Below are 27,458 nucleotides of genomic sequence, written 5' to 3'. Positions count from 1 at the left end.
ATACAGTGCCAGAAAACCAGGGATTGCCGAGGGCTGGGCGCTGGGGAAGGGGTTTGATTGCAAAGGGGTCTTGGGAACTTTCTGGGGTGATTGAAATATTCTACATCTTGATTGTGGTGCTGGTTATACAAGCCTATACATCTGTTAAAGCTTATTAAGTGCACCGTTATATGTAAATTATACCTCAGTAAAGCTGATTAAAAAACAAAGTCTTGTCACACACTAAAGACAAAGAAGGGATGTATGTACACTAAACTGTCAATAGTAGTTTTCTTTGGGCAGTGGGAGTAGAGGTGATTTAAACGTTCTTTTGCGTAATTTTTATAATGTAATCACTTCTGTAGGCATAAAATTTTTAAAAAATTCAAGCCTTTTAATGGAAATGGTATGACACAGTTACCTAAAACATAAATAATGAAACTATATTAGCAAGTGAAACAGTAAGAGTTTTATATCTAATAAATGGAACTATAATAACAATTTGCCGCATACTTCCAAAATATCAGTGATGAGGCTCTCAGAAACACACTTCCTTCTCTTCCATTATGGGATAACTTTCAATATCTGTCTAAGCAGCTTAAGCCTGAAATCAAAATGAAAATTCCGCAAGAGCAATAAACAAAAACACGTGTCGGCTGGGCCGCCCGCTGTCGCCGCTGGGGGCGGGCCGCGCGTCCCCGGCCCCACGCGCGTCCCCGGCCCCACGCGCGTCCCCGGCCCCACGCGCCTCACCTGGTAGAGCTCCTCGAGGTTGTACCTGATGGACGTGCTGCTCTGGATGGCGCGCACGGCCTCGCGGAGCTTCTGCCACGTGTCCTGCGTGTAGTTGTCGGGCAGCCTGGGTCTGTCTGCGGGGCCGGAACGAGACCGCGCGGCTCAGGGAGCCCCCGAGGCTCCCGCGGCCCAGCCGGGCCTCCCGGGCCCAGGGCGCCGCGGCCTCGCGCGCGGGGACTCGCCCGCGCCCCGCGCCCCCGCCCTCGGAGCCCCCGGCCGCACAGCCCTCCCGCGGGCCGGGCCGGGGTCCCGCCGCCCTCGCGCCGGCCCGGCCGCCCCGCACCCACCTCGGAAGTTCTTGATGACCAGCTTCTTGGAGCCGCCCGCGCCGCCCGGCTTGGCGGGGCCGGGGGCCAGCGCCGCGGGCTTGGTGAGGCCGTTGGTGCGGCCCACGAGCGCCGAGAAGCTGCCCTTCCGCGGGGCCTCGTCCGCCATGGCTGGGCCGGAACCGCCGCGCCCGCCCGCCCCGCTCCGCCCGCTCGCCCCGGCCCGGTCCCCGCCCCGCCCGCCCCGGTCCGCCCGCTCCGCCCCGGCCGCCCGGTGCCCGCCCCGCCCGGCCCGCGCGCCCGCGTCCTGGAGGCCCAACCGCCTCCGGAGGGCTCGGGGGCGCGCCGGAACCCCTGCTTAGGGCCGGGGGCGCGCCGGAGCGTCCCCCCTCATTAGGGGCTCGGGGGCGCGCTGGGACCCCCCTTATGGCTGGGGGCGCGCCGGAGCCTCCCCCACATTAGGGGCTCGGGGGCGCGCCGGGAACCCCCCTTAGGGCTGAGGGCGCGCCGGGGCGCCCCCACATTAGGGGCTCGGGGGCGCGCCGGGACACCCTCCTGAAGGGCTCTGGGCCGTCCCGGGACACGTCCCCCAGTTAAGGGTCAGGGGCGCGCCGGGACCCCCCCTTAGGGCTCGGAGGCGCGCTGGGACACCCCAACCCCAGGTGGGGCTCGGAGGCGCGCCGGAACCCCTCCGCTTAGGGCTGGGGGTCCAGGAGCATCCTGAGAGGCTCGTTTTCTCACAAGCGACAGTCGTGGGGTCAGCGGAGTGACAGGCAGCTTCGCCGTGGGGCTGCCCTCGCCGCTGAACCCCAAACCCCCTCAGCGCCGGCGGGCCCAGACACAGGCAGAGCCGGAGGCGACCGGGCTGAGGCGGGGACCCAGCTCGAGCACGTCGCCCAGCCGGTCCCGGGGTCGCGCTACCGCGCGCGCTCGCCCACCCTCCGGAACCGAAGTGCGGGGGAAGGCGGGGCCGGGGGGGCGCCTTGCCGGAGACGGACCCTGGGCCGGAAGTGACGGAAGCGGCTGCAACTGGTGGTGGTGGTGCTGGTGCTGTGGGCGGTGCTCGCTGCCATGGCGCACATCACCATTAACCAGTACCTGCAGCAGGTAAGTGCCGGCTTGGGAAACGCACCGCGGCGTGGGTGGGCCTCAGCCTGTCCCTGCGTGTCCTATCTCTGGCCTCGCGCCCTCAGGCCTCTTCCTCCCGCCGCTTCGCTGCCCCTTCCCTGTCCGAGTCTTCGTGTCTTAACGCTGATGGCATAAAAACGGCGGGCTGGGCCCGAGGGGCTGCCCCGGGGTTCCTTCTGCTGGGCCGCCGTGCTGGTGAGGCAGGGTCGGCACAGTGTCTCGGAGCTCGGGTCCGCAGAATGGGGAGCACTCGTGATTTAAGCAGACGCACGTGTCGTCCCTCCTGGGGACACAGGGATGGACGACAGGGTCGGTGCCCTCGGTGGATCTGACGGGCCTGATTTGGTCAGTGTTGTTTCGGTTGGACACTGGTGGAAGAAAGGAGGAGGGATTTGAGGCGGGAGGTGTTCCCTGGGGGTCTGGCTACGCGGTCCAGTTGGGGGCTGAAGGCGCTGCGGCGAGATGTATTCATAGTTGGCAAGGCGCCTGAGGAGTTGGCGGGGCTGCCGGGGGCCCCGTGTCCACTGAGGAGCTGATCACGTCTCTGAGGTTTGCTGATACAGTCACATCCCTGTTTTTCCCTCACACCCCAGCTTCCTTACAATGTAGTCATCGAGGCAGGGGCACTGACGGGAATCCATGTCTTCAAGGAAGCTGGGGCCTTCCCTGGGGTCCAGGTCCTGTGGAGATGAGCCATGGGGCTGGCCAGGTCATGCCTGAGGTGCTGGGTGCAGCTCAGGTGGGTCTGGCCAAGGAGAGCCCAGGATGTGGGCCACCTCATGTCACCATGGACAACCCTGGGAGGTCCCTGGTAGAAGACGCTTCCTGGAGCATGAGCTGAGACCAGTGAGCGTACCCTGGCTGGGCCCTCCCTGCTCACTGGCAGGACCTGGTGTCTGACTCGAGGGCTTGATCCCTGGGTGACTCCCGTGCCCTGGAGCTTCCCACCACTGGGGTGTGCTTATATTTCACAGTGCTCCCCCAGTTCTGCAACTCCAAGCCCTCGTCACCTGTGGGTTTCCCCTGGAAAGGGCTTTGGAGGCCTGGAAGACATTCAGAGCATTGTGCTGAAGGGTGACCAGTGGCCACAGTCCCTGCTAACCAGAGTGAGGTGTGTCCTCAGGCTCTCAGGACTGAGGCTGTGCAGGGGCTGAGTGCACCTGAAACCGGAAGGTGAGATGGCTTTAGGAGGCTCTCGGCTTGAATGTCATGTTCACACTGAGCAGGGGGGGGCTCAGCTGGGCGGACCAGCAGGGCCCCATGCTGCTTTTCTGCCTGACTGGCCCTGGCTGAGCAACAGCAAAGTCTGCCTCGGTGCTCCTGTGGCCAGGCAGCCTACATGGCACGTGGAGGGTGGCTGTGGAAGGCACAAGACCTGGGTGGGATTGGTGACTTCACTTTCCAGCCCAGGGTTGGCCCTGGATGGGATGGCTAGTACAGAAGACGCATGAGCCTGCTCTGGTCCAGGAGGGTGCGCTCCCTCCCGAGAACTGCCTCACATGCACCCCCTGAGCTGCCCACCCTCCCTAAGGGTGACCTTAGAGCCGCTGGAGGCTTCTGGGGGCTGCACACCAGCCGTGATCACAGACACTGGAAACCCTCCTCCTGCAGAGGACAGGCAGCGGCCGGCGTTGCCCTCTCTGGGCCACCTTTAGCTTGTTGATGACAGTTGGCAAATACAATATTTTTAATTCCAAAACATTGATCTCCAGCACACTAATTTAATTTTCTTTCTTTCTTTCCTTTCTTTTCTTTCTCGTTCTCTTATCCCGGGTGGAGTGCAGTGGTGTCATCATAGCTCACTGCAACCTCAAACTCCTGGGCTCACGCGATCCTCCTGCCTCGGCCTCCTGAGTAGCTGGGACTACAGGTGTCCAGCACAGTTATTTTGAAGAGGAAACCTAACCCCTTCCCAAAGCCAGTGAAGGCTCTTGGTATCCATCCATCTACCTTTTGGATGAAGTTCCTAAACCTGTGGTCAGGGCTGTGAAGAGAAAGCCTGGGTTTAGTGATGGGTTTTCATACTACTTGCACTCAAGTCACACTGCAGCCATCTGTGACTTTGAAAATATTAGGAGGTGGGGACGTGATGTGACCTTGAGTGGCACCCTGCAGTATCACATGGAATTGGTCATGAGGGCTGGCTCTGGAAGGCCATGGTTTTCCTATGAAGGCATAAAACCTGTGACCACAGCCTGGAGGTCTTCAGATGGTTTCAGCCAAAGATAAAACGAATCATTAAGTTCCTACTCATACCTCCAATTCTAGTCCAGTGGGATTCTCACTTTCCCTTGTTCTATTTTAGTATCTTCCTTTCTTGAATACTGAGGACCGTGGTCCCCAACTCTGATAAATTTACTGTACCCACAAAGCAGTTTCGGAATTATGACACCAGCACCACTACCAACAGAGTCTACTAAGTAAAATTCAGGATTTCTTTTGCAGTCTTTGTGTCCTTAAAATAAGGACACTCAAATCCCATGAAGTTCTGTGTTCAGAAATTACTTACATTCTTTTTCTTTAATGGTTATGCTCTCCTTTGACATTAGATACATATCTTCCATTTGTATTCAGTTGTAAGGTTGCCTTTCCTTTTTATTGTATTTCTTGAATATGTTCATAAATAAACAGTATGTTTAAAAACGTGCTCAGAAACTCCCCTTCTCTCTTTCATCTCTTTGCCACCTCCTCTGTAGAGAGCTGTTTTCGTTAGATTCTGCCTTCTCTTCTCTGTATGTGCTTTTGAGAAATATATGTGGCACACAAGCACAAAGACATAAACACACATGCTTCCGTTGCCCTGTCGAGAGGCAGCATTCTACGTACACTCTTCATACAGCTTGCTTTTTTCACTTAACTATATATCCCGGAAATTGTTCCACGTCAGTTCAGAGATCTTCCTCATCGTTAAAAATGGCTGCATCGCATGCCTTACAATAGCTGTTTCCCAGTTTATTCAGCCGGTCTCCTGTTTCCAGTATCTTGTGATTACCTGCAGTCCCTGAAGGAGTAACCAAGCGCAGGTATCTTCTGTTTCTAGTTGTAAGGTAAATCCTACAAGGGGAGTTACTGTTTCAAAATGTAAAGGCATGTGTAGTTGGGTTGAATAGTTAAGTGGCAGATTCCTTATCACGTAAGTTAGTTTTGGGGAAGGTGGCGTCAGCCTTCCTAGTCAATGCTCTCAGTTGAAAACTCGGGAAGGACTTGGGTTCCTGTGTGTGTCCTGGGGGCACGTGCCTCCGCTTCTTCTGGGTGTGGACATGGGGCGTAGCATCACAGGGTTAGAGAGCAGACGTTTGCTGGCTTTAGTAGAAATGACAATTTTCCACAGTGGCTGTACCAGTTTATCCCTACCACCAGTGTGCAGGCATTCCAGCTACTTTGTATCCTTGGCAACACTTAGTATTGTCAGTGTTCTCAATTGTGGGTGCTGTGGTGGGTGCGTGGAGGTAGCTCATTGCATTTTGCGGATGGGTAGTGGTTGGGGCAGAGTCTAGAGCCTTTCACATGTTCTTTGGCCATTGGGATGTCCTCCCCATGCTGTCCCTGGTCAGAGTCCTGTGTGGGCATAAAAGTGACACACTTAATTTTATCGTAGTTGAATTATACTACATGTGCAGCTTTATGCTTAGCTTTTCTTTTCATTTATGTAGTTAGAATTTTTATGGCTTTTTGTAAATACAATTTCCAAGCACATTTGGTTTTCTAATTGCAAGGCGCCTGTTGTGGTGCAGGCCTGTGTGTGCAGGGAGATGGGCCGAGAGGCTCTGGGCCCGGCCCAGGTTGGGTCAAAGCCTTTTGAATTTTGGAAATATGTGGGTTTTAAGCTGATTTTTTTTTCATAAGCTATATAAGTAAATTTTCAAATACATGCTAGTGTGACCGAGTAAAACTAGGACAATTCATCATCGTTAATGACCAAATAGCACCTCTGCTTGTTCTTACCTGCTTTACCTGTTTTCTTGCCCCTGGAAGGTTTCATTTTGAAATGGAGTTATGTTTACTGGCTAAAGAGAGCCTTGACGTGGTACATTTTGATTATTCTGACTCCTTTCAAAATAGGGAACCTGAATTTAGCTGTGTACAACGTCCTGTTTAGGTTCTATTAGAATAGAATGTTTTACTTTCTACTTAGGTTTCCCTTTCAAATGTTTCAGGTGTACGAAGCGATCGACACCAGAGATGGAGCATCTTGTGCAGAGCTGGTGTCTTTCAAGCATCCTCATGTTGCAAACCCGCGGCTTCAAGTAGGTGAAAGAGTTATGCACCCGGGTGTCAGGAGAGAATTACAGGGTAACAAGTTTCTTAAGAGAAATTTAGGAATAAAAGAAAATTAATATTGTCACTCTTATTTGAGAATTTGAAAGTTTCTTTAGGATTTCTTAATTGCAGTTCATGTGTAGAGCACGGACTGTGTCATGTCCCACACCAGCACGTGCGGCTCTCACTCCTGCGTGTGTTTCCTGCACAGCCTGAGGTTTGCAGCAGTGAGGTGGCAATCGGGATTGCCCCGAGGGGGGCACGGTGGAGCTAAGACTCCGTCCAGGCCTGTCTGTCCGCAAGGCCCCAAGGCCGGCATGCGCCACAGGCGTCTCCATTTAATTTATGTTCTTATTCAGAACCAGGCCAGCTGCCCAAGGCCCAGCCTGGGGTTGTCTGCGGAGTTTACTGGAGCCGAGCAGAGCAGAGCTGCTGGTCTGTGTGTTGCTGACGGCTCCCTTCCTGCTACGGCGGCCCAGGTGGCCTCGTCCACAGACATCTGTGGCCTACAGAGCCCAAAATATTCATTGTGTTGCCTTTTCCAGAAAGCCTTTGCCAACCCGTGCTTGAAAATAAGAGTATTCTTGATGAGAATGAGTGATATTGAAGTGATATTTTTTATAGAAAATATTTTGTAAAGTCCTGTTTCTTCATTGATATCCATTATAATATTGGAGTGTGTTCCCATTGGGGAGCAAAGCCTTTCTTTTGGAAGAAAATGGGCTTATCTATTGGTGATTACATCTGGCAGCGTACGGACCATACCTCAGACCAGGTGAAGCAGTCTCTGGGATAGCAGCAGGCCTCTATTAAAAAAAAAAAGTTAGCTAAGTGATTCTAATGTGCAGACAACACTGAAAACCATTGCTCTCAATAGAAGCTAGTGCTAGAGACTCAATGAAATCAGGTTCAGCTCTGCCGGAATACTCTGCAGCTGGTGCTGTGGGCGTCATATTGCAGTGCATCAGGGGACACCCATCTCTCTGTCCCATGGCCGTCTAAGGCTAACCCCGTCATTGTGAGATTCCCCGTTAACTTCCGTGTGATGGTTCCATTCACGGGCCACTGTCTGGATCGGTAATTTCATTAGGGCTATGAAACAGCAGTCTCTCTGGTACTGTCATTCCTCCCACCTTCACACATGCAGATATGCGTATGTATTTATCGTATCAGTGTGCACACAGGCTTTTTTAAAAAATTCAATGTTGTGAGGCCGGGCGCGGTGGCTCACGCCTGTAATTCTAGCACTCTGGGAGGCCGAGGCGGGCGGATCGCTTGAGGTCAGGAGTTCGAGACTAGCCTGAGCAAGAGCGAGACCCCGTCTCTACTAAAAATAGAAACAAATTATCTGGCCAACTAAAAAATATATATATAGAAAAAAATTAGCCGGGCATGGTGGCATATGCCTGTAGTCCCAGCTACTCAGGAGGCTGAGGCAGGAGGATTGCTTAAGCCCAGGAGTTTGAGGTTGCTGTGAGCTAGGCTGACGCCACAGCACTCACTCTAGCCCGGGCAACAGAGCGAGACTCTGTCTCAAAAAAAAAAAAAAAAAGATAAAAAAATTCAATGTTGTGTAATCCATTATGTATTAGTCAAGATTCTCCAGAGAAACAGAACCAGTAGGATATATCTGTATCTATATTTATATCTAGGGAGATTGATTGTGAGGACTCGGTCATGTGCTCTGGAGGCTGAGGAGTCCTGCTATCTGCCACCCCGGGCTGGGGACCAGGAGAGCTGGGGTGCGGTTCAGCCTGCGTCCCAGAGCCCGAGAGCCAGGGCCAGTGGCAGGAATCCCAGTCCAAGGGCTGGAGAAGTGCCTGGACTGGTCTCTGGCCCTCAGTGGGCAAAACGGAAGTATATTCAGGGGCTTCCTGTTCACTTGAAGTATTGGTGAATACTTGCTGAAGTAATGAACCTATTATCTAGAAGTGCTAAGTGCAGAGTTACCGTGAGCTATGAAGTGCGGATTCTTTGGAGACAGATCTAAGTCTTGTTCTGTACCTTGCATTCTTTCTGTGCCTGTTGATTTAATCCTTACCATTTTTCTTATGAACTAGATGGCCTCTCCGGAAGAGAAGTGTCAGCAGGTTTTGGAACCCCCTTACGATGAGATGTTCGCAGCTCATTTAAGGTAGTCTGTTCGTGAGGAAGAAAAACACACAAATCTGGAAATTTCTGAATTGACCAGGGATTTTATCTTGCATCATCTTATACTTGAAGCAGCAAATAATTGACTTTGAAAAAGTAGAAAAATGCGTTTATAATTTCACTTTGGTAAAGCCTGTTGTGTAATACTACAAAAAAGAAAATCTCTTAATATTTATCACGTTGACCAAATAGTATTTTTTTTTTTATTTAGTAGGGTATGGAGCCTAACAGTTGATTTACTTTTTTCATGGAAATACATATATTTTTTAACCTCTTTGCCTCACTGGGAAATGGACTAGAGTTGAGAAAGCAAATAAAATACAGCTTTTTATTTATCCTTTGTATCTCCTGCCTTTATTTCTAAAGCATCAGTCCAGGCAGAAATTTGCGTCCTAGAGCCAGTGAGCTGTGCTGCCTTGTTCAGAGCAGGCTGGGCTGGGGGTCAGGGGGGCTCTGTGAGCCCCGCAGGGTCTTTGGAAGCGCTGGGTGCCACTGTGCCTGGGAGGGGCCTGCGGCTTTCTAGTTCTGCACGATGGGCGCTGGGTTCCGGATTTGGCAGTGAACCAACCATACCCGGTGGGAGTGTGGGTGGGGCGTCACGGTCAGCCCACTGCCGGGGTGCAAGGGCCACACCGTGACAGTGTGTCTGCCCCTGCTACAGCTGGGTGTCTGTCTCGTTTTATACCAACCTGATTTGGTTCAAACAGTCATTTGTTACTTCCGCCTTGACCCTTTGCCTCCCGCCGGGTGGGAGCTTCCAGCTTCGGTTCCAGGACCAGTTGGGAACTGGGGCGGCTGGGATGGAGTGAGCTGTGCGATCTGCTAATGCTGTCTGGGTGTTTATCAGGCGATGCTTGTTCCGACGCCCTGGCTCTCAGCCTCCACGTTTCTGTTGCAGGTGCACGTTTGCGGTGGGGAACCACGACTTCGTAGAGGCCTACAAGTGCCAGACCGTGATAGTCCAATATCTTTTGTGGTTTGTGGCCGCCGTGCAGTGTATAACAGATACAGTGGATGATTTGGGGTGTAAGATCTGGAGATGTTGGGCCAGCTGTTCCTACCTGCAGTCAGAAAGGAATTGAAATATCTTGGAAGAAAAACTCATTTTAGCTATTTCACTCAGGTAGTGAATTTAGCATGGATCTTAAGGCTCATTCAAGTACGTATATAATGAGAAAGAACACTGGTTAAGAGGAAGGGCTTATTAATTCTGTTGAGAAGAGTAATATTTTGTAAGTGTAGTCACAGGGACTGGCTGAGTCCCCTTGGTGAAATATCAAAGCTCCCGAATTCAGGCGTACATGGACAGGAGTGGACTCAGACACACTGTCATTTAATGGTGGTTGCGACTTGCATGCCACTTTCTCACTTACATCCCGTAAATGTCGTCTTCCAGTTAGGGTCCCCATCAGTGAGGTTCTGAGTGTTTGTATGTATCTCTATAGATGTTATTGTACACAGAAGAGAGTGGGCTGCTAGCTAGGTAGGTCTCCTTGGAATTCAAAAATTCTATAATGGATAAAATGCTGTTTTATCCTACAGATTCTAAAGCACTTAAATGTAACTTGTGATCATCTGGGCTCAGATAAATTGAATAAAATGTTTGAAACTGCAGATTAAAGAAATGTGATAACAAGAAGTCTTTCTTCATTTGGAGAAAGCATGCATGAACTAAATATCTAGCGTATGTACACCTGATACACAGGTATTTGTACTGGAGGCGCATGCCTCTCCTTCAAGAACTGATTCCTCTGTGACAGAGCCTGCTAGAGGGTGGGCTATTCCCCTTAAAGCTCAAGCCCCTTCTTCTTCATTTTTACCAAACGTAGCATCATTTGAATTTCTTACTTGATACCTTCCTTAAAATAGTACATCATTCCTCCGGGCATTCCAGGCCCACAAAGAAGAAAACTGGTAAGTGTCAAAAGAAGCAGCTGGAAATTAGCAAGCAGAAATTTTTTTAAGCAGAAACTTTAAAAAAATTTGTTTTAAATAAATATGTCTTGTATTTTCTATGTGCATATTTGTTACCAGTGTCTTGACATGTGGTAATATGAAGAAGAATTGTGGAGTTATAATCCATCTGTGTAAATTTAAATGGCAGATCAGCCAGATTGTTTGCCGTGTGTCTATCTAAATCTAAAGTATTATTTTTATTTCAGTACTTGCGTGCCCCTAAATACTTATCAAATACTATTTTTTCCTTCATTTGTCAATTTTTAAATTTTGGATAAAAGAGGTAGACCAACCCTAATTCAGTGGGTGATATAAATCATATTAGGGTATTATAAATTCTGAATTTTATGATTCATTAACAAACTATAAGTTTGTTACTGAAATTTTGTTTATACTGAAATAACCAAAGGCCTTTTACAAACAAAAACCCCACCTTTTTCCTGTGTTACATGAAGATCTACACATGAAAGGAGTACAGTATTGCCAGCTAGATGTAAAAGTTGTTTAGGACGTACTGTGTATCACATACTCTGGCTCCTGTTAGGACATCTTCCCAAACCACGTCTTTTTTTAACGGGGCTGTTGGGATGGTGGTGGGGAGTGAGGGGAAGGAGGGGTCCCTGGGAAGCTGAAGGGCTGGGGTGGTGGGTGTGGGCCCTGTAGGCGTGGCCTTGCCCCGAGCCTCACGTCAGAGTTTTGGAGGGGTGAGGACCCCAGTCTGGTGATCAGCCCGGGGTGCAGGTGCTCTGCCGCCAGGTCCTGGAGTCTCAGACCTCACAGCCTCCTCACCCGAGTTTGCTTTTGCCCCGTAGGGCTCTGCCAGTCATGTATGCGGTAGCGCTAGACCTTCGAGTATTTGCCAATAACGTAAGTTTAATTTCCTTATCACTATTGTTTTAAACCTAAAACTTAGTGACCATCTGTTGCTTAATTTCGTGTAGTCTCTCCCAGAGTTCTGCATCGCTGGGGTGGGGTGTGCTGTCGGGAAAGCAGTTTTGACACCGGCTCACCTGCAGGGGTATCGAGGGAGACTCAGGCTCGGTGGTGACGTGACTGTCCCAGAGATGTTTGTTTCCAGGGTTCTGACTGGCCGTTCCTGGGCGGGAAGGTCAGGGACCGAGGCAGGAGAAAGCCTCTCGCGGGCATGGTGCTGAATGCACTGAGGCTTCCAGATGCTGCCGGATTGAGCTGGACTCACTGAAGACAGATTTGATTTGCAGAAGGATTGGGACAATGTATAGACTTCTCAATTTTTAAAAATACTGTAGTACATGCTAGAATTTCTCTAGAACCTTTTGGGACTTTGACTCTTATTGTACCAGCTTTTTCTTTAAAAAATAAATTTTTTATATTCTTTTAGGCAGATCAGCAGTTGGTGAAGAAAGGAAAAAGCAAAGCTGGGGACATGCTGGAGAAGGCCGCGGAGCTGCTGATGAGCTGCTTCCGTGTCTGCGCCAGTGACACGTGAGTGGGGCGGGGCTGGGGCTTCAGAAAGTCCCTTGACGGGCCGAGACCCTTTCCCACCGAGGCCTGCGGCGAATGCGGTTTCCTTTGCCCGGAACGCCCGCCCCGACTCCCCTTCCGCAGTCTCCACTTGTTTTGGAGATTTCAGCCTCCTCTGAGGCCTCTCTCCAGTGGCCTCGCGGCGGATGGAATCTCCTTTCTTCAACACGGGTAGTGGAGTGCACCTCCCGTTCACCCACGGGGTGGCCGGTGCGCGACTGCTGTTGATGGGCAGAGTGCGTGAGGCCGCGTCGCATTCACCGTCAAAGCGCCTGCCCCACAGTAAATGTTTCTTAAGACTAGAAATACTTGAATATTGAAATTGAATACTAGAGGTTTTGTTAGATTGCATATCTCTGCACAGCACTGATCTTCCTGGCCTTCGATCAGTAAGCAGTTTCTCAGATACAATACTAAAAGTGCAAGCAACAGCAGGAAAATAGATGAAGTGGACTTCATCAAAATTAAAAACTTTTGTGCTTCAGAGGCACTATCAAAGAAGTGAAAAACAACCACGGAATGGGAAAAAAAATTGCAAATAATACATCTGATAAGGGTCTAGTATTCAGAATATCTAAAGAACTGTTACAACTCAATAGTGAAAAGGCCAATAATCCCATTTAAAAATGGCAAAGGGTTTGAAAACTCTTCCAGAGGCGAGACAGAAGTGGCCAGTGGGTGCATAACAAGGTGCCGCACCTCACCAGGTGCCGGTGACCAGTGCACACGCACCCGTCACTTGAAGTGCGGCCCCTTCGCACCCACCAGCAGGCTGTGGTCACAGACAGACACAGGTGGGGATGTGAACCGGTGCCGCTGCTGGGCAGAAGAGCCTGGCGGTTCCTCAGAAAGTTAAACATAGGATCACCATGTGACCCAGCAGTTCCACTCCCAGGTGGGTACCCGGAAGACAGAAGCAAACCCCAAGTGACAAATCTTTCTTCTTGGAGTTTGCTTTTGCCACATGTCTCCAGAAGAGGTCATTGTTCCTGGTGTCAGACCCGCAAGGATGTTACCTTAAATGAAGCATTTGTATGAGTTACAAAGTACTTGTCTATGCACTTCTTCTTGTGTTTTTTCATGGTTTTTTTTTTTTTTTGCCATAATCCTTTGAAGTAGGTATAGCAGAATTATTATGTCTCCATTTTCAGATGAGGATAATGAATCCTAGAGAGAGAAAGTTTTGTTAGGTAGTGGTAAAAGTCAGGTAAAAGAGCCAGTTATAGCAGTGAAGTAGGCAGTTATAAAAGAGGCTTTGGTATTTTAAAACTAAATTGTGCTTTTACATTACTTTAAGTGTTTCTGTATGGGCATATTTTGGTCTTGAGCAATTTTGTTTTTTCGGGCTTAGGAACAGCCTGCTTGTTTTCTGTGCTGGGCACTTTTTTGTGCCTTGACTTCATGTCCCTGGATTTAGTGTCTCTGGCCACCTGCCACTGGGCTTCTCTCTGGCACCCTTGTCAGTGAGAGCTGCAGGCTCTTTGGTGGAAGAATAGTTTGCAGAGTGAAAACACATAGCCGACTCAACAGAATTCATTCCAGTGTTTTATGAAAAATTTTAAGCCTTCAGGAAAGAAAGTTGGAAGAATTTCACGGTGAATGCCTGCACACTCGCCACTTCTGCTGTTGATAACGTGCTGCCCTTGCTCTGTTATATCCATTCTCGTGTCTTCCCTCTGTCCATCTGTCAGTTTATCTCAGTTTCTCTTTTAATTCTTTTTTTTTTTTAAACAATGTACATCAGGCACCAGTGGATGGGGATGTGTTCTGAGAAACGTGTCACTAGGCGATTTCGTGGCTGTGTGGATTCGCAGGGCACACCACACAAGCCCTGCCGGCGCGGCCTCCCGCACGCCCGGGCGGCACAGCATGTTCCTGTGCTGAGCTCCGCGGGCAGTGCCTGCGTGTCTGCACGGGCCTAAACACAGGAGAGGCGCAGTGACAACGCGGCACTGTGACCTGCGGGCCCTGCTGGACAAGCAGTTCGCGCTGACTGAAGCATCTGCAGGTGTGGCGTGACTGTGGCTCACAGTTAATTGCAAACACAGGCACACTTTCCCCTAGATGCATCCCTTTCTCTTTTGTCTTCTGAGGTAAAATTTACAGATAGTGAGCTACACAGAAATATTAACTGTATTTGCTGAGTTGTGACGAGTGCACACACCTGTGTGCCCCAAACCCCAGCAATTTTCCTCTGCCCCTTCTCAGGCAGTCCCTTGCTACTGTTCTGATTTTTTCCCACTGTGGGTTAGTTTTGCCTGTTTGACAACTTCGCACAAACAGACTCCCCAGTTGGTACTTTCTGCGTCTTCCTCTGAGACTCACCCTGTGCATGTTGCTTGTCCGTTTGGTTGTAATGAGAAGAGAAAACATTCTTCCATTTTTCAAAAAGGCGTTATAACAACTAGCTTTTACATAATGTTGCTGCAGACGAGGCTGTTTTCAGCTGCTGCCGTGGAGGGGGACATGTTACCCAGATATTTAATTGGGATTTTCCTGGTTTGCTCTTTTTTTTTTCACCCCAAGTTTACCTATAAGACATCTTTTAAAGTTTTTTTATTTGATGAATATGACTTGAGCTGTGAGATTTTATTTCAAGATATTAATTTGTTTAGCAGTTTATTTTGTAATTTATAAATAAGATTTTTACTTCTTATGTAACTTTAAAAAATTATTTTCCCATAGTCGTGCTGGTATAGAGGACTCTAAGAAGTGGGGAATGCTGTTTCTGGTGAATCAGTTATTTAAAATTTACTTTAAGGTATGCTTCCATTTGAATACTTTATGTCTTTGTAAGTTTTCTTTCTCCCTGTCTTTCTACATATTGTATTATTTCTGTTAATTATTAGCTAGCCTTTCTGGCATTGCTTGGGAAATGATCATAAGCATATTCATAATCCTAGTGGCTAACACTGGGTGAGTGCCTACTAAGTGCAAGGCATTATTCCAAAATGCTTTACAAATATCATATTTAAAACTCTGCTGGGTGGGGTGGCTCAGAGCTGTAATCCCAACATTTTGGAAGGCCGAGGTGGGAGAATTACTTGAGACAAGGAATTCTAGACCAGCCTGGGCAACACAGTGAGACCCCTTCTCTACAAAAAATTAAAAAAATTCGCCGGGCATGGTGGCACACACCTATAGTCCCAGCTACTTGGGAGGCTGAGGCTGGAGGATCCCCTGAGCCCAGGAGTTTGAGGTTGCTGTGAGCTACGATGATGCCACTGCACTCTAGCCCAGAGAACAGGGTCTCTATAAAAGACAAAAAACAAACAAAACACAAAACTCAGCCTCCCAGGTAAGTGTTACTAGCACCAGGAGAAACTAAGGCACCTGTGTGTTAAGCACCTGGGCTGGTGTGGAATTGGGCCTCCGGTGCATGTGGGTTCACTCTGGAGCCTGCGTCCTCTCCTGACTGCGGAAGCAGACACGGACAGGCCCAGAGGCCCCAGGGAGGCTCCTCGGCGCCGTCCAGAGTGAGCTCATCTGGCCTGGCAGCTGTTTTAGTGTTTATTATTCAATAAAGAATTCTGTAACTCCCATTTTGAGGAGACTTATGCTTAGGAAAGTAGAAGTTTATGTTTGTTCTACCACCTGTTTTTGTTGTTTTTAAATATTTTAAATGGATTGTTATTTATCCTAGATCAACAAGCTCCATCTGTGCAAACCACTGATCCGGGCGATCGACAGCTCCAACCTGAAGGACGACTACAGCACCGCACAGAGGGTCACCTACAAGTACTACGTCGGGCGCAAGGCCATGTTTGATAGCGACTTTAAGCAAGGTGTGTTCATCTCTTTTCCAGTGTTTTAATAAGATGTTGCCTTCTGAACAACTTGAGTGTTTCAGAGAACACAATTACTGTATTTTATTATTAAGGTGGAATATGTGTGTAACAAAGTCCAAGTTACACATGTATATATTTGACACTGACAATGATTAAATGAGGGAAAGTTATATTTGAAGGTTCCTACTCTGCCCTGGGTGGGTCCTGAATGCGTGTCCGAGTCTCTCAGTCCTGCGGACGTCCCTGCTGCGTTGACTGAGCAGGCCTGTTCCCTGAGCCGTGTGGCCCTGTCCATGTGCTAGTTATGGGGACATGGGACGTGGAGATGAGGACAACACTGAGCTCAGCTCCTGACTTACTGCCTAAAAGTCCCGCGTGGGATGACTCAGCAAGCAGTGGAGATGTGTGCCGGGGCCTGGTGTCGTATTTCGTGTTTGTGGTTTTCAGGGAAGCCTCGTTGCCACAGTGCTGAATGTCCTGAGATCACATTAACATACTAGCTTGTCTTTGACTTTCTCAAGAACATGATGCCAGTCTGTTTTCCTTTTTATACCTTCTGATTAGCGGGCATGAGGTTGTTCTTTGTGATCTCTTGTGTTGCACTCAAACCAGACTTCTAAGCTTACTTCTGCAGCTCTTTGCTGAGCACAGTGCCGCAGCTGCACAGAACGACACAAGCGAGTGCAAAGGCCTCTCCCTGTGCCGCTGCAGCCCTGGCTGCTCTGCTCACCGCAGCGCCAGCTCTTGGATAGTAATTGCTCTGGTGTTTCAGTCTGTTGGCTGCAGACTAACTTTTCATTTTCTTTCACAAAAGTTTTAGTAGATCTAGGGCTTTTAAAGAAGGGCTTTTCTTGGTTAATTCTCCCATCTGTTTGTTTTTTCTTAAAATATAAAGCATAAGGGTAGAAACTTTCAAATTATATTCTACTGAGTTCTGTTAAGGTATTGATTGACAAGTTTTTCCTCTGAGGATTCACTGAGTGATATGTTTGGGTGCCTTACATAGCCAGAAGTGATCTGTTAATATTGCTGCTATGTAGTCATAGTTTCTAAAACCTGCAGAGCTAAAGAGTTCCTTCAAGACCATATCATCTAAAACTAATATTTTACTGTAAAAGAAAATGAAAATCACAGAGATTGTGATTTTCTGAGATTACTCAGTTAATCAGGCAGTTTTTGTGTCGCTAAGAAGCCAGCACTGGCACGTGAGCTCTCGGTGGTTCTGATGTCCACTTTACTGCCGGGATTCCCAGGGCCCCTGATTGTGCTGAAGTGGATAAAATGTCTGCAGAGATTGTGTTGATTTTAATTCTTTCATGTGATTTTATGTGATGTAAGAAAGAATATTTGGAGTATCTCAGTTATTTGTTATACACTTTCAAAAATATATTGTCAGAGATTTATACTCTTCTAGATATTTTTTACTCCAACCAAGATATATTGTTTGATGCAAAATATGTGAAGTCCCCTCAAAGACAGCAGAACATCTCAGCATGCACTATCTATTAGAAAATGCGTTTTTGTACCTCCATGGGGATTTGGGCCCGGCCCTGGGCAGTAGGAAGGGTCCACGTCTCAGGGTCTGGGCTGCGGAAGTCCAGCTCTGGCAGCTGGGATAGTGCGGACTTTCGGCTGAATCCTTGTTGCTTGACCTCGGCCCTGCAGGGCTGCTGGCGGGCACAACTCGGTGGCTGGAAGGCACTGCGGCACGCGCACTCACTGCAAGATGAGACATTTATTTTGTGAGACAGCCGCACCAGTGAGGAGCAGAGGCAGTGGTTCTCAGGGTGGGTTCCCTCAGACCCCAGGGCCTGCTGCTTCTGGTGACACGGTCTGCAAAGGAGATTGCCTCTGCAGTTCTGCGCACCTCAGGTCTCTCATGTTTGGGACTTAATGTCACTGTTCAGGAAGCATAAACAGTAGCGTGCCTCTGTCTGAGGGAACATCTCACTTTCCTAGTTCTTTTATTTTTATTTAGTTTTTGTAGAGATGGGGTCTTGCTGTGTTGCCCAAGCTGGTCTTAAATTGCTGGGCTCAAGCAATCCTCCCGCCTTTGCCTCCCCAAGTGCTGGGGTTGTAGGCGTTAGCCACCGCGCCTGCCCTCCCCTCCCTAATTCTTGAACCAGACTCGGTGTCGGCAAAGCCTGCCCTTGTCTGGGGAGGAGGCAGAGCCGTTGTCCAGGATCCCTGCCATTCTCTCACCTTTGCCTTTCAAGCCTCAGCAGCAGTGCAGGTCCACGCAGCCTTGCCCTCAGAGTGGCCGGTCAGCACGCGAGACTCCTGGCAGGTCTGTGCCGCGCGGTCGGTAGGGTTTGTCTCGACAAACTGAATCATTTCTGTGTTTTGAATCTGTTAAATTCAAGTCTGTTTTATATGAAATGGAATCCCCTCTTAATATTGCTGTCAGGACAGAATGTATATATTACAAGTTAATACGATCATTTTTTAAAGCTTACGTTCATTTCAAGTGGAAGGTATATGATCGTTGAATTACATACTAAGCTGGAGGGCGTGTTTCTCTAAGTTATGTTTATTCTGTTTACTTATGCATGATTAAAATAAGTAATGGAGGTACGTTTTTAAATATGTTTTTATGTTTTCCACGAATGTGGGTATCGTTTGAGCAGCTTAAAAACTTTTAACATCCCGAGCCCGGTGGCTTGCCAGAGGACCGTAGGCAAGTCAGACTCTCAAGGGAAGTTAATTTCTTCAGTTTTCCCTCTGTTAAGCAGAACTTCCCGGGCAGTTCTTGTTGAATTTGGGGCTATGGGTTTTACCTAAGGAAAATCATTGATGACAGAAATGAAGCTGGGCTCCTATCTTCTGAGAGAACAAAAGGAGGAACAAAATATGCAAGGATAAGACGGTAGAATCAGGCAGGAAGGGAGTGCGGCGACTGGGAGCTCTGGGACGAGGCTGTCGTGTTGGGGTTCAAACGGCAGGGACCAACACTCAACGGTCCCTGGTGGTCTCTGCAGCCGAGGAGTACCTGTCGTTCGCCTTTGAGCACTGCCACCGCCTGAGCCAGAAGAACAAAAGGATGATTCTGATATATTTGCTTCCAGTGAAAATGCTACTGGTGAGTGAGTGATACTCAGTTTTGATAGATCCTGGTGCTTTAAAGCAGCTGATAGGCTTTTTAAGAACAGCGGATGGGGTGTGGCCGGTCGCAGTCTGCGTGGGGGTTGCCCCAAGATAGAGCAGGGATAAGCCTGTGATTGGCCCGAACCACAGGGCTCTCCATGGCTGCCACTTCCAGACCCTTCTAGAAAAGCTTTGCTTGTGTTCTGTTTCTCTTAAAAGTATCTAACTCAAAAGTTTAACATTCATATGACAAATAAAATAAGTGCATATTATTATATTTCTCCCTAAAAATCTAAATTAACAGCAGTGGAAAAAAAATGTCATTCCAGCCTGTCTGTAGGTATTTTATTTAGTTCACCAAATTTGTTTTTGATATTTGAAAAGAAATGTCAAATAACTGGTAAGTTAATTGACTAACACATCCTTAAGTGACAGAGCTTTCTTTTCTCCCTTTTAAAAATTTAAGAAAATAAAGCAGTGCACACTCACGGCTAAAACTTCAGTGGTTCAGAATGGCTTGGGATTGAAAAAGCAGCGATGTCGTACCTAACGCTACTTACAAGACAATCGGTTTCACGTTTTTTAGCCCACTCTTCTGGAAGACATTTCCGTATTCCTAAATCTCACGGTTATACTAGTGTTTCTTCGGTTTCACTCCCCTCCTGTTACATAAACAGTGCGAGCCGTGAGAAGGCCAAGGTCAAAGTCACATGTCACTAAGTGACAAACTGTTGTGCCAGGTGCCCGTATTTCCGGACCAGTGCTGTTTTCCCAGGGTGCTAGTGTGTTGTTAATCCTCGTCCAGCTACCTGTGTAGAAACTCTAAGAGCGTCAGGTTGCAGTTTTTTAAAAACTTAATTCCTTGTAAAGAATTTTATCAAAGACAATTCTGTGAAAGATGAAAGCATTTTCATTCTGGAAAACTGTTTCAGGGTCATATGCCAACAATTGAGCTCTTGAAAAAGTACCATCTCATGCAGTTTGCTGAGGTAACCAAAGCCGTAAGGTAGAGTATTTTATTCTTTTCCACTTGAGATTTTTAAAAACATAAAACTGATAGAAACTACCTGATGTGTGTGAGAAGTCACTGGTTTTTGACGCGCTCTTTCCGGGATTTTGTTTTGTGGCTGTGGCGTCTTCCCTCCATCGCCAGCGAAGGCAACCTGCTCCTGCTGACCGAGGCGCTGGCCAAGCACGAGACGTTTTTCATTCGCTGTGGTATTTTCCTTATCCTCGAAAAACTGAAGATCATCACCTACAGAAACCTCTTTAAGAAAGTGTAAGCATTTACCGAGGACGTGGGGACCCCAGCGGGGCTGGGGTACAGCTGGCAGCTGGTGAAAGCCGCGCTGCAGGCGGGGAGGGAGCGCCCTGCTGGGCAGGGACCCCTCGTTTCCCTTTAATTGTGGGGAATAAAATGAGACGCCCCGCCCACTGCCACCTGGCCGCCTGGGCGCAGACGCAGGTGAGCAGTAGAGGCTTTGCTGGCGCTTCTGGGGGATAACGCAGGTTCTGTGTGATGAGCAGACTTGGCAGCAGGGACTGGGGCGTCGGGCTCACCTGTCACCGGCAGCCAGCGGGAGCTGGGGCCGACCCCGCCTCCTGGATCACAGCCGGCCGAGCCCACTCCTGTCTGTCAGGTCAGACATTTATGCGGTTGCTCCTCCTCTCACACCCAGCACTGGACGTCGCCTCTCCTCTGAGGCCGGGTCCCACCAGGATCTCAGTTAATTAAGCTTCAAAGAAAGGCAGAGGTTTTACACGGCTGTGGGTCTGTCAGAAGCAGGAAGCCCATATTTCCCTGAGTCCGTAAGACACGATCCATTGTCAGCTGCATGCTGATTTCAGAGACACTCAAATGTGAAAAAATACACATCTTAAATTTAATGAAATACTCAGTTAATGTAAAAAAAAATAGTATTTGTACTAGTGGCCTAGTGGCTTTTTTTAATTGAAAAGTCAAATTATATTTAATAGCTCTTATTTTTAGAGAGTGTTTGGAGTGTATCTAGTAGGTGGAAAAATTATTTTCACCCTTTTCAACACTGGTTTATTCAAAGATGTTTTTCCCCTGCGGACTCGTGGTGCCCTTCTTGGCCTTCGAAGTGCTGTGCTCCTGCTAGTGACCAAGTGGACGCCTCTCCCCCTCCAGGTATTTGCTGCTCAGAACACACCAGCTGTCCCTGGACGCCTTCCTGGTAGCCTTGAGGCTCATGCAGGTGGAGGACGTGGACATCGACGAAGTGCAGTGCATCCTGGCCAACCTGATATACATGGTGCGCCCCCGCTCTGCCCTGGCAGCCGTTCGTGGCGGGACAAAGTCTCGATGCGAAGTTTTCATGCAGTGGTGGTAAAACTGTTAAAAAGCCTTTTGCTTTTGTGAAGGTATTTTCTGATAGGGCTGATTTTATCCCAGCAAATACTGTTCAAAGGGCCTTCTGAGGGGTGAATGTAATATGTATTTCTGTGTTCTCCACCGTACGTGCATTCAGCCCTGTGTGTGGAATTCGGTGGCCATGGGGGACAGGGGCCGGGACCCCCTGGACACCAGAGTCCTCGGCCGCCCAAGTCCCTGATACAAAACGGTGTAGTGTTTGCAAACACCCTCTGCACACCCCTGCGTGCTTTAAACCATCTCTGGGTTACTTCCAACAACAGATACGGCGTGAGTGCTGCCGTATAAATAGTTGTTACGCTGTTGTTCAGGGAATAACAACTGAAACAAGGCATGCTCAGAACAGGTGCTTTTTTCCCTAAGTATTTTTCATCTGTGGTTGGCCGAATCCACAGAAGGGGACCCACAGGTGTGGGGCCGGCTGTGTTTAGTTCCAGTCACCGTCTGCCCAGTGAGCTGAAGTGCACCCATGCCGGGGAAGAAGGCTCCTGCCGGGAACGGAGCAATTGAATCACGCTTCGTCTGCGCCGTGGCTCAGATTAGACACGTCAACTCCTTCCTCTCTCTCTTTCCTGCAGGGTCACATTAAGGGCTACATATCGCACCAGCACCAGAAGCTGGTGGTCAGCAAGCAGAACCCCTTCCCGCCACTGTCCACGGTATGCTGAGCGCGTGGTCCTGAGCGTTGGGGCGGTTGTCGCCAGGGTCCTGTTGGTGCTGACAACTCAGCCCTGCAGGCCCCGTGGTGCCGCGACGCTGGGAACCCTGAGTGTGCCCGCACACCCACGCATCTCCACCCTCCTTCGTTATTCGTAAGGGATGCCAACCTCACGGAGGCCTGGAACTCTTTCCTCAGAAAATGCAAACGCCTCTGCAGCTTGGAGAAGGCGGCTTTGTGTGAAGGCGGCTCCGGTTTACTTTTCCTAAGTGTTGTTCCCAGTTGCAGCTCTTTCTATAAAAAAGGTATTCTGAATTTGTTCAAGCAGCATATTCTTCATTATATCTTCCAGGATACATCTATTTTTATAGATTAAATTTGAATATTTTATGTCATCAAAATGCTTGGTTAACTTAAAGCTTCTTTTTAAAGGCAGAATTTAATTTGATTTAAACTTTCCAGATTTTATAGCTTGCCTGTAGAGATGCCCCTTAATTTACGAGGGGGTCACATTCAGGAACCCTCTGCAAGTTGAAAGCACCGTAGGTCGAAGATGCATCTGTGCACTGAGTACTGCACAAGGCAGCTTCGCCCAGCCTGTCTGAGACGCGCTTGGAACACGGTGTCAGCTGCAGCTGGGCAGAATCACCCGGCACAGGCCTGTCTCCAACAAGGTGCTGAGTGTCTCCTGGAATTTTCTGGCTGCTGTGCCGAGGGCGGGCAACAGCGGCTGCGTGGTGCTCGAAGCACGGTTCCTGCTGAACCTGTGGCTTTTACTTTCTCACCATCGTAAAGTCTGGGACAGTGTGGGCCAGCTCAGGCTGCTAAGCGAATGCCACCAGCTGATCGGCTTGGACAAGAAGCTCTGACCTCCCGGCTGCAGAGGCCGGGGTCCGACTGAGGCAGGCTGCCAGGCGCTGGGCTCTGGCGAGGGCCCTCTCGTGGGCTGCACTGCTGAAACACAGCATGCAACTGGGATGTTCGCGTTGTGATAAACAGCAATGTACTGCTCACAGTTCTGCAGCCCGGGGGGTCCAAGATCAAGACCCCGGTAGATTCAGTGTCTGGTGACAGCCGCAATGACAGATGGTGCCACCCGTCCTCGTCTGTGCTGGCTCCCTCCACCTATCCTGGAAGGGCCCAGCCTCACACAGCCTCGCTGGGGTGAGGTCTCAACACATGAATTCGGGGGCAAAGACAGACCACCGCAGTGACTACTGTTGCACACGGTGGCTTAGTTTTCTCATTTGTCATCGCAAAGATAATCACTGCCAGATCGTACGGCAGTGAATCCTCCAGGCATTGGGAATCTCCCCACGCTCGCCCTCCTGAGCTCTGTGTGAAATAATCGTCCGTCTCCCGGGAGAGACAAGCACCTGGGGCGAGGGACTTTCTGCACCACTGTGCCAACCTCCTCCCTCCAGGGCCCCCACTGTTGGGGTGTCCTCTGTGGAATTTCCCCAGCAAAATCTAGGACCCCCCCAAACAGCTCTGTGCAGAACCAGACATGAGCCCGTGTACAACCCGGCCATTTACCTCTCAGGTCTGACTGCATTCCCCGTGTGATCGCATGTTCAGTCAACTCACGTCTATGAGGTTGGGCTTCTCACAGCAGCCGTGTCCCAGTGGCACCTGGACCTGGTCAGGTTCCTCCTGAAAAGGTTTGTGGTTTTGTCATGCCTGGGGGGCACTGCCACCCCGAAGCCACTTCAGGTGAATTCGCTGTGTGAGTCTGGGGGCCTATGTGGGTAGCGTGGGTTCATCACAAAGCTGGGTGGGTTTCTGGGGCCCGCGGCTCCAATTCTTAGAGACCGTCCCCGCCCTGCCTCCAAGGCTGAAGTGACACTGGCTGATGCAGGCATGTGTTCTTTCGTGGAGGTTCCTCAGATAGTGGCATGTCTCGCAAACTCGTCCTTTATCCCGAAGTAACGAGCCCACTCCCGATGCCAGCATCAACCGTTCCCAAGGGCAGAGCCCTCCCCACCTGCTCGCCTCTCCGCACTGTTGCCCTGGCGTGGAGTTTCCAGCGTGTGAACTTTGGGGACACGCTCAGACCACAGCACATGCCCCGACGTCCACGTTGAGGACCGAGTGGCATGTGACCACCTGGAGCCCAACTTCCCTAAGATCCCTGGAGACAGGAAAGAGGAGACACAGGTGACATGGCCGTGGCCAGGCCCCAGAATCTCAAACTTACCCGAATGGACCGGTGCACTCGAGAACAGTCGCGCATCCATGGGTTCCTCAGGGCTTGGGGGACGCCAGCGCCTTTCTGGACCTTCCTCCTGGATCAGGGACCTTCTGGGGCAGGAAAGACATGGAAGAACGGCCCCCCCCAAATCTAGCCTCACCCGAGCGGAGCAGGACACCTGCCTCACTGGCGCCACCGTGTGGAGAGTCCTTGGTGGGGTTCAGGCTCCCTCCTGAGCCCGAGGTGCAGGGCTGTGGTCTGGGGTATTTTAATTTCTTTGAGGTCATTGGCAATTTTTAAGAAGCAAAGTATATTTTTATTGTGGTAAAATATATGTAACATAAAACTTACCACTCTGACCTTTTTTAAGTGTACTGCTCAGTGACACTGAGTAAATTCATGCTGCTTTTGGTATCTTTTTTTTTTTTTTGAGACAGGGTCTCACTCTGTTGCTCAGGCTGGTCTCGAACTCCTGGGCTCAATCTATCCTCCTGCCTCGGCCTCCCAGAGTGCTGGGCCTGCAGGCGTGAGCCACCGTGCCCGGCCACCTGGTTCTTTTTCTGGTTCTGTGTGAGTTGCTCCTGCTCAAACACACGTGTGGTTCATGTTTGTTTTTCTCCTGTAACTGGGGCCTGTGTGCCCAGACTTTGTCCTTGAGTCGGCCGACGCCAGGGTCAGCACAGCCGCAAAGTCCATCCGGGGAGGGCACTGAGGCCGCTCACCTGCTGCCAAGGCCGGCGGGGCCCCCGCAAATGACAGGCCTCGCCTGCAGGGGTCAGGGGGTCAGCTGAGGGTCCCTGCAGCCCTCCGTGCGGAGGCCACTGTGGGGGTGGGGCCGGCAGGGCAGAGTGCACACTGGAGGTGGGGCGGGAACACAGCCGTGCAGGGTGCACGCGTGGCCTGTCAGCTCGGAAGACCCTCGGCCAGCTGGGCCTCCCGCCACACCCGGCCACACTGGCGTCTTGCCCACGTGGGCTCTGCCACGCTGTCCCCATGTGGGGACAGTCCACATCCTCTCCCGCCTGCTCCCCAGGGTCCCGTCTGCTCCATCCTGGGTCCCGGCACCCCCCTGCCTATCCCCAGGTCTGCACAGCCGGTCTCCCTGCAGTGTGAGCACCACAGAGTGACCGGGGCCTTCCGTAAGAACAAAGCGCAGCTCTGACCCCTAGAAACGTGCTCGGCACACACCTCCCCATTTCCACCTACCGGTCACACACCTGCCCCACGAGGGCATCCCCACGGGAGTGCCCCACGAGGGCGTCCCCACGGGAGTGCCCCACGACGGGCGTTCCTCCTCCTCCCTCCCTCCGCCTCTCTGACTCTGTCTCTCTCTGCATCTCTGTCTCTCTATGTCTCTATCTCTCTGACTCTCTCTCTGTCTTTCTCCCCACACCCCCATCTGCATGTGGGCTCAGTGCTGCCAGGGCTGTCTGATGGGAACCCCGCGATGTCCCCTCGTGTGGGCCCCTGAGCCTCGCTGAGGCGAGTGCAAAGGTGGTTCTGGCCTTGCTGACCCGGCCAGGCCATGCTCAGTGGGGTTTGCCTCGCTGTCCCCGAGCTCAGCTCCCCGCCAGGTAGGCGTGCCCTCCCCGGAGCCTGGCACCAGGCCATGGGCCGCCCGCTTGTCCCATTATTGGTGACACCTACGCCTTCCCTGGAAGAGGGTGTGTCCCCGGCTTTGCCTGCATAAAGCACCTTACAGGAGTCACTTTTGGGGTGACACTCTGAGCCCCTGTGAACATCTGGTTTCCTGTGGCTTCACACTAAGGCCTGGGGCTGGCTCCGGCCGTGTCCTGCTGGGACAACTCCTCCCTGCGCAGTTGGGTGGGGTCTGCCACCGCTGCCCTGCTGGAGCGTCCTGTTACCTGTCCCCTTCTTCACAGATGGCTCCACATCCTCCTGAGGGGACCAGGGTCCCGCCCTCCTGCTCCCCATGGTGAAGCCCCCCAGGGGCCCCGGCATCAGGGGCAGGGGCAGGGAGGAGATGGGCATCCCGGTGGCATTGAGGTGGCATCGCGGCACCTCCCGCTATGGAGAGGGCGGATGCCTCGTTCTTCCTGCCCCGGCCCTGCCGCTCTCCACCCTCCCTGGGCCTCCCCTCACCCCCCACCCCCCGTGCCCTGAGCAACCAGCCCGCCTGGGCCAACAGGGGCCAGAGCGAGCGGGTTCAACAGCTGACGAGGAGGACGGTGGCACTCAGAGAGGGCAGGAAATCCTCCAGCCTTGGGGAATCTCAGAGCTGTGCTCTCAGCCCCAGCGTCCCCACGGCATCCCTCGTCCCTCGCTTCCTGCAGGACCTCCCCCGCCCTTCTCTCCTCAGGCCTCAGTTTCCTTCCCGTCACCAAGGCGTGCAGAGCAGTGCGCCATCCTCGCACAGCAGGGGACGCTGGGGGCAGAGGCCTGGGGCAGTTGCATGCCCTGGGCCCATGAGCCTCGGGGCTCGAGAGACAGGCGTGGGCCCAGGTTTGCCGCTGGGGCCAGGAGGGTGCCCCGGACACCGCGTCTGCCCAGAAAGTCCTCCCGGCACAACACGGCGTGGCGGCTCCTCCAAACACCCTCCCGCTCAGGACCAGACCGTTTCTGGGAAATTGGATACTCATTCCCATTGATTTTTCCTAACCTTGCGATATCTCCTGTTTACAAAAGCTCCATCCTGTTCATGACGTTTCTGGGGAGTTTTTGTACTAGAACTTTTAAACTTTGCTTAGGGGAGGTACGAAAAATGCAGAGGACATTGGAACACGTGGGAGCTCCTGTCTGCGGTAACCTTTTCCGCTTACTCAGAGTCCATTTGGTTTCCACAACTACTTAACGCGAGGGCCTAGGGACCTAGGGACAGCGTTGACTTGTGACAGGGCGAGAACTTGGCCCTCTGGCGTGAGGAGAGGTGGCCCCTCCAGCCACCTGCACTGTGCAATCCCCTGAGGAGCTCTGGAAGCTTCTAGCCAGCCCCCCGGAGACTGATCTCAGTGCCTGGGCCGTGCACACAGGAGGGCTGCGGCCCTGAAGGTCCTAAGCGCAGCAGTCACTGTGGCCACCCCATGCGGTCACGGCCAAGCGGATGAAGGCTGAGCCCCCTTGCCAAGCAAGCTCCAATTTGGGGGGGAGCCTGGGCACTGGTGCTGTTGAAGAGCATCCAGTCGTGTAGGTCAAGGCAAGATGTCCGCGCCGACAAGGGGCGTTCTGGACCTTTCCCCACCCGGGAGGCCCCGGGAGAGCGTTTCCCAGAGACACTTGAGAGAGACCCAGGCCCGGGCGGGGCTCTGGGGGAGGCCGTACCTGCTTCTGTGCGTGGCCGGGAACC

The 27,458-nt window shown here is 51.1% G+C and overlaps 2 protein-coding genes and 1 long non-coding RNA gene across 23 annotated transcripts in view; 1 reads left to right on the top strand and 2 right to left on the bottom strand.

Annotated features, from left to right (window-relative positions):
- The window catches only part of CUL4A (cullin 4A), a 43,607-nt gene extending 42,277 nt beyond the window's left edge, over positions 1 to 1,330 (bottom strand). Inside the window, exons 1-2 of one of the 2 annotated variants that reach the window (XM_045566686.1) lie at positions 1,062 to 1,330; positions 733 to 848 (exon numbers count right to left, since the gene is read on the bottom strand). In XM_045566686.1, the coding sequence (XP_045422642.1) occupies positions 733 to 848; positions 1,062 to 1,209 (264 nt within the window). In that variant the 5' untranslated portion in view covers positions 1,210 to 1,330. The remainder of the gene's footprint in view (positions 1 to 732; positions 849 to 1,061) is intronic. The other variant, XM_045566687.1, reaches the window with a different exon arrangement.
- Positions 1,331 to 1,521: 191 nt separating this feature from the next.
- Positions 1,522 to 24,504, top strand: PCID2 (PCI domain containing 2). Of its 14 annotated transcripts, XM_045566677.1 has the most exons (17): positions 2,154 to 2,513; positions 2,762 to 3,014; positions 3,143 to 3,341; positions 6,326 to 6,415; positions 8,489 to 8,562; positions 9,478 to 9,543; positions 10,452 to 10,493; positions 11,348 to 11,402; positions 11,896 to 11,999; positions 14,724 to 14,799; positions 15,682 to 15,823; positions 18,805 to 18,905; positions 19,843 to 19,916; positions 20,064 to 20,189; positions 21,063 to 21,186; positions 21,884 to 21,964; positions 22,043 to 22,414. In XM_045566677.1, the coding sequence occupies exons 5-17, from the start codon at positions 8,489 to 8,491 to the stop codon at positions 22,337 to 22,339; spliced, it is 1,362 nt and encodes a 453-aa protein (XP_045422633.1). In that variant the 5' UTR covers positions 2,154 to 2,513; positions 2,762 to 3,014; positions 3,143 to 3,341; positions 6,326 to 6,415; the 3' UTR covers positions 22,340 to 22,414. The 14 variants fall into 14 exon arrangements, 12 of the variants coding, with proteins under 12 accessions (XP_045422628.1, XP_045422627.1, XP_045422636.1 ...); XR_006738788.1 differs by lacking the exons at positions 2,154 to 2,513; positions 2,762 to 3,014; positions 3,143 to 3,341 and adding exons at positions 1,529 to 2,147; positions 22,426 to 24,504 and having other exon boundaries at positions 22,162 to 22,268; XR_006738787.1 differs by lacking the exons at positions 2,154 to 2,513; positions 2,762 to 3,014; positions 3,143 to 3,341 and adding exons at positions 1,530 to 2,147; positions 22,426 to 24,504 and having other exon boundaries at positions 22,123 to 22,268.
- On the bottom strand, positions 3,972 to 24,636 carry LOC123648817. Of its 7 annotated transcripts, XR_006738793.1 has the most exons (10): positions 23,948 to 24,636; positions 23,500 to 23,616; positions 20,471 to 20,646; positions 19,978 to 20,165; positions 18,029 to 18,175; positions 17,353 to 17,545; positions 11,546 to 13,205; positions 9,269 to 9,640; positions 7,194 to 7,234; positions 3,972 to 5,726 (listed from the first exon to the last, which is right to left on the bottom strand). It is a non-coding gene; the product is annotated as an uncharacterized LOC123648817 (long non-coding RNA). The 7 variants fall into 7 exon arrangements; XR_006738792.1 differs by lacking the exon at positions 7,194 to 7,234; XR_006738790.1 differs by lacking the exons at positions 3,972 to 5,726; positions 7,194 to 7,234 and having other exon boundaries at positions 8,894 to 9,640; positions 11,546 to 12,310; positions 13,055 to 13,205.
- Between the last annotated feature and the right edge of the window lie 2,822 nt (positions 24,637 to 27,458).

Source organism: Lemur catta, chromosome 13 (assembly GCF_020740605.2).
Source record: "Lemur catta isolate mLemCat1 chromosome 13, mLemCat1.pri, whole genome shotgun sequence".
Lineage (NCBI taxonomy): Eukaryota > Metazoa > Chordata > Mammalia > Primates > Lemuridae > Lemur > Lemur catta.
Note: the sequence above shows the minus strand (reverse complement) of the source record. Positions and strands in the feature narration are given on the sequence as shown.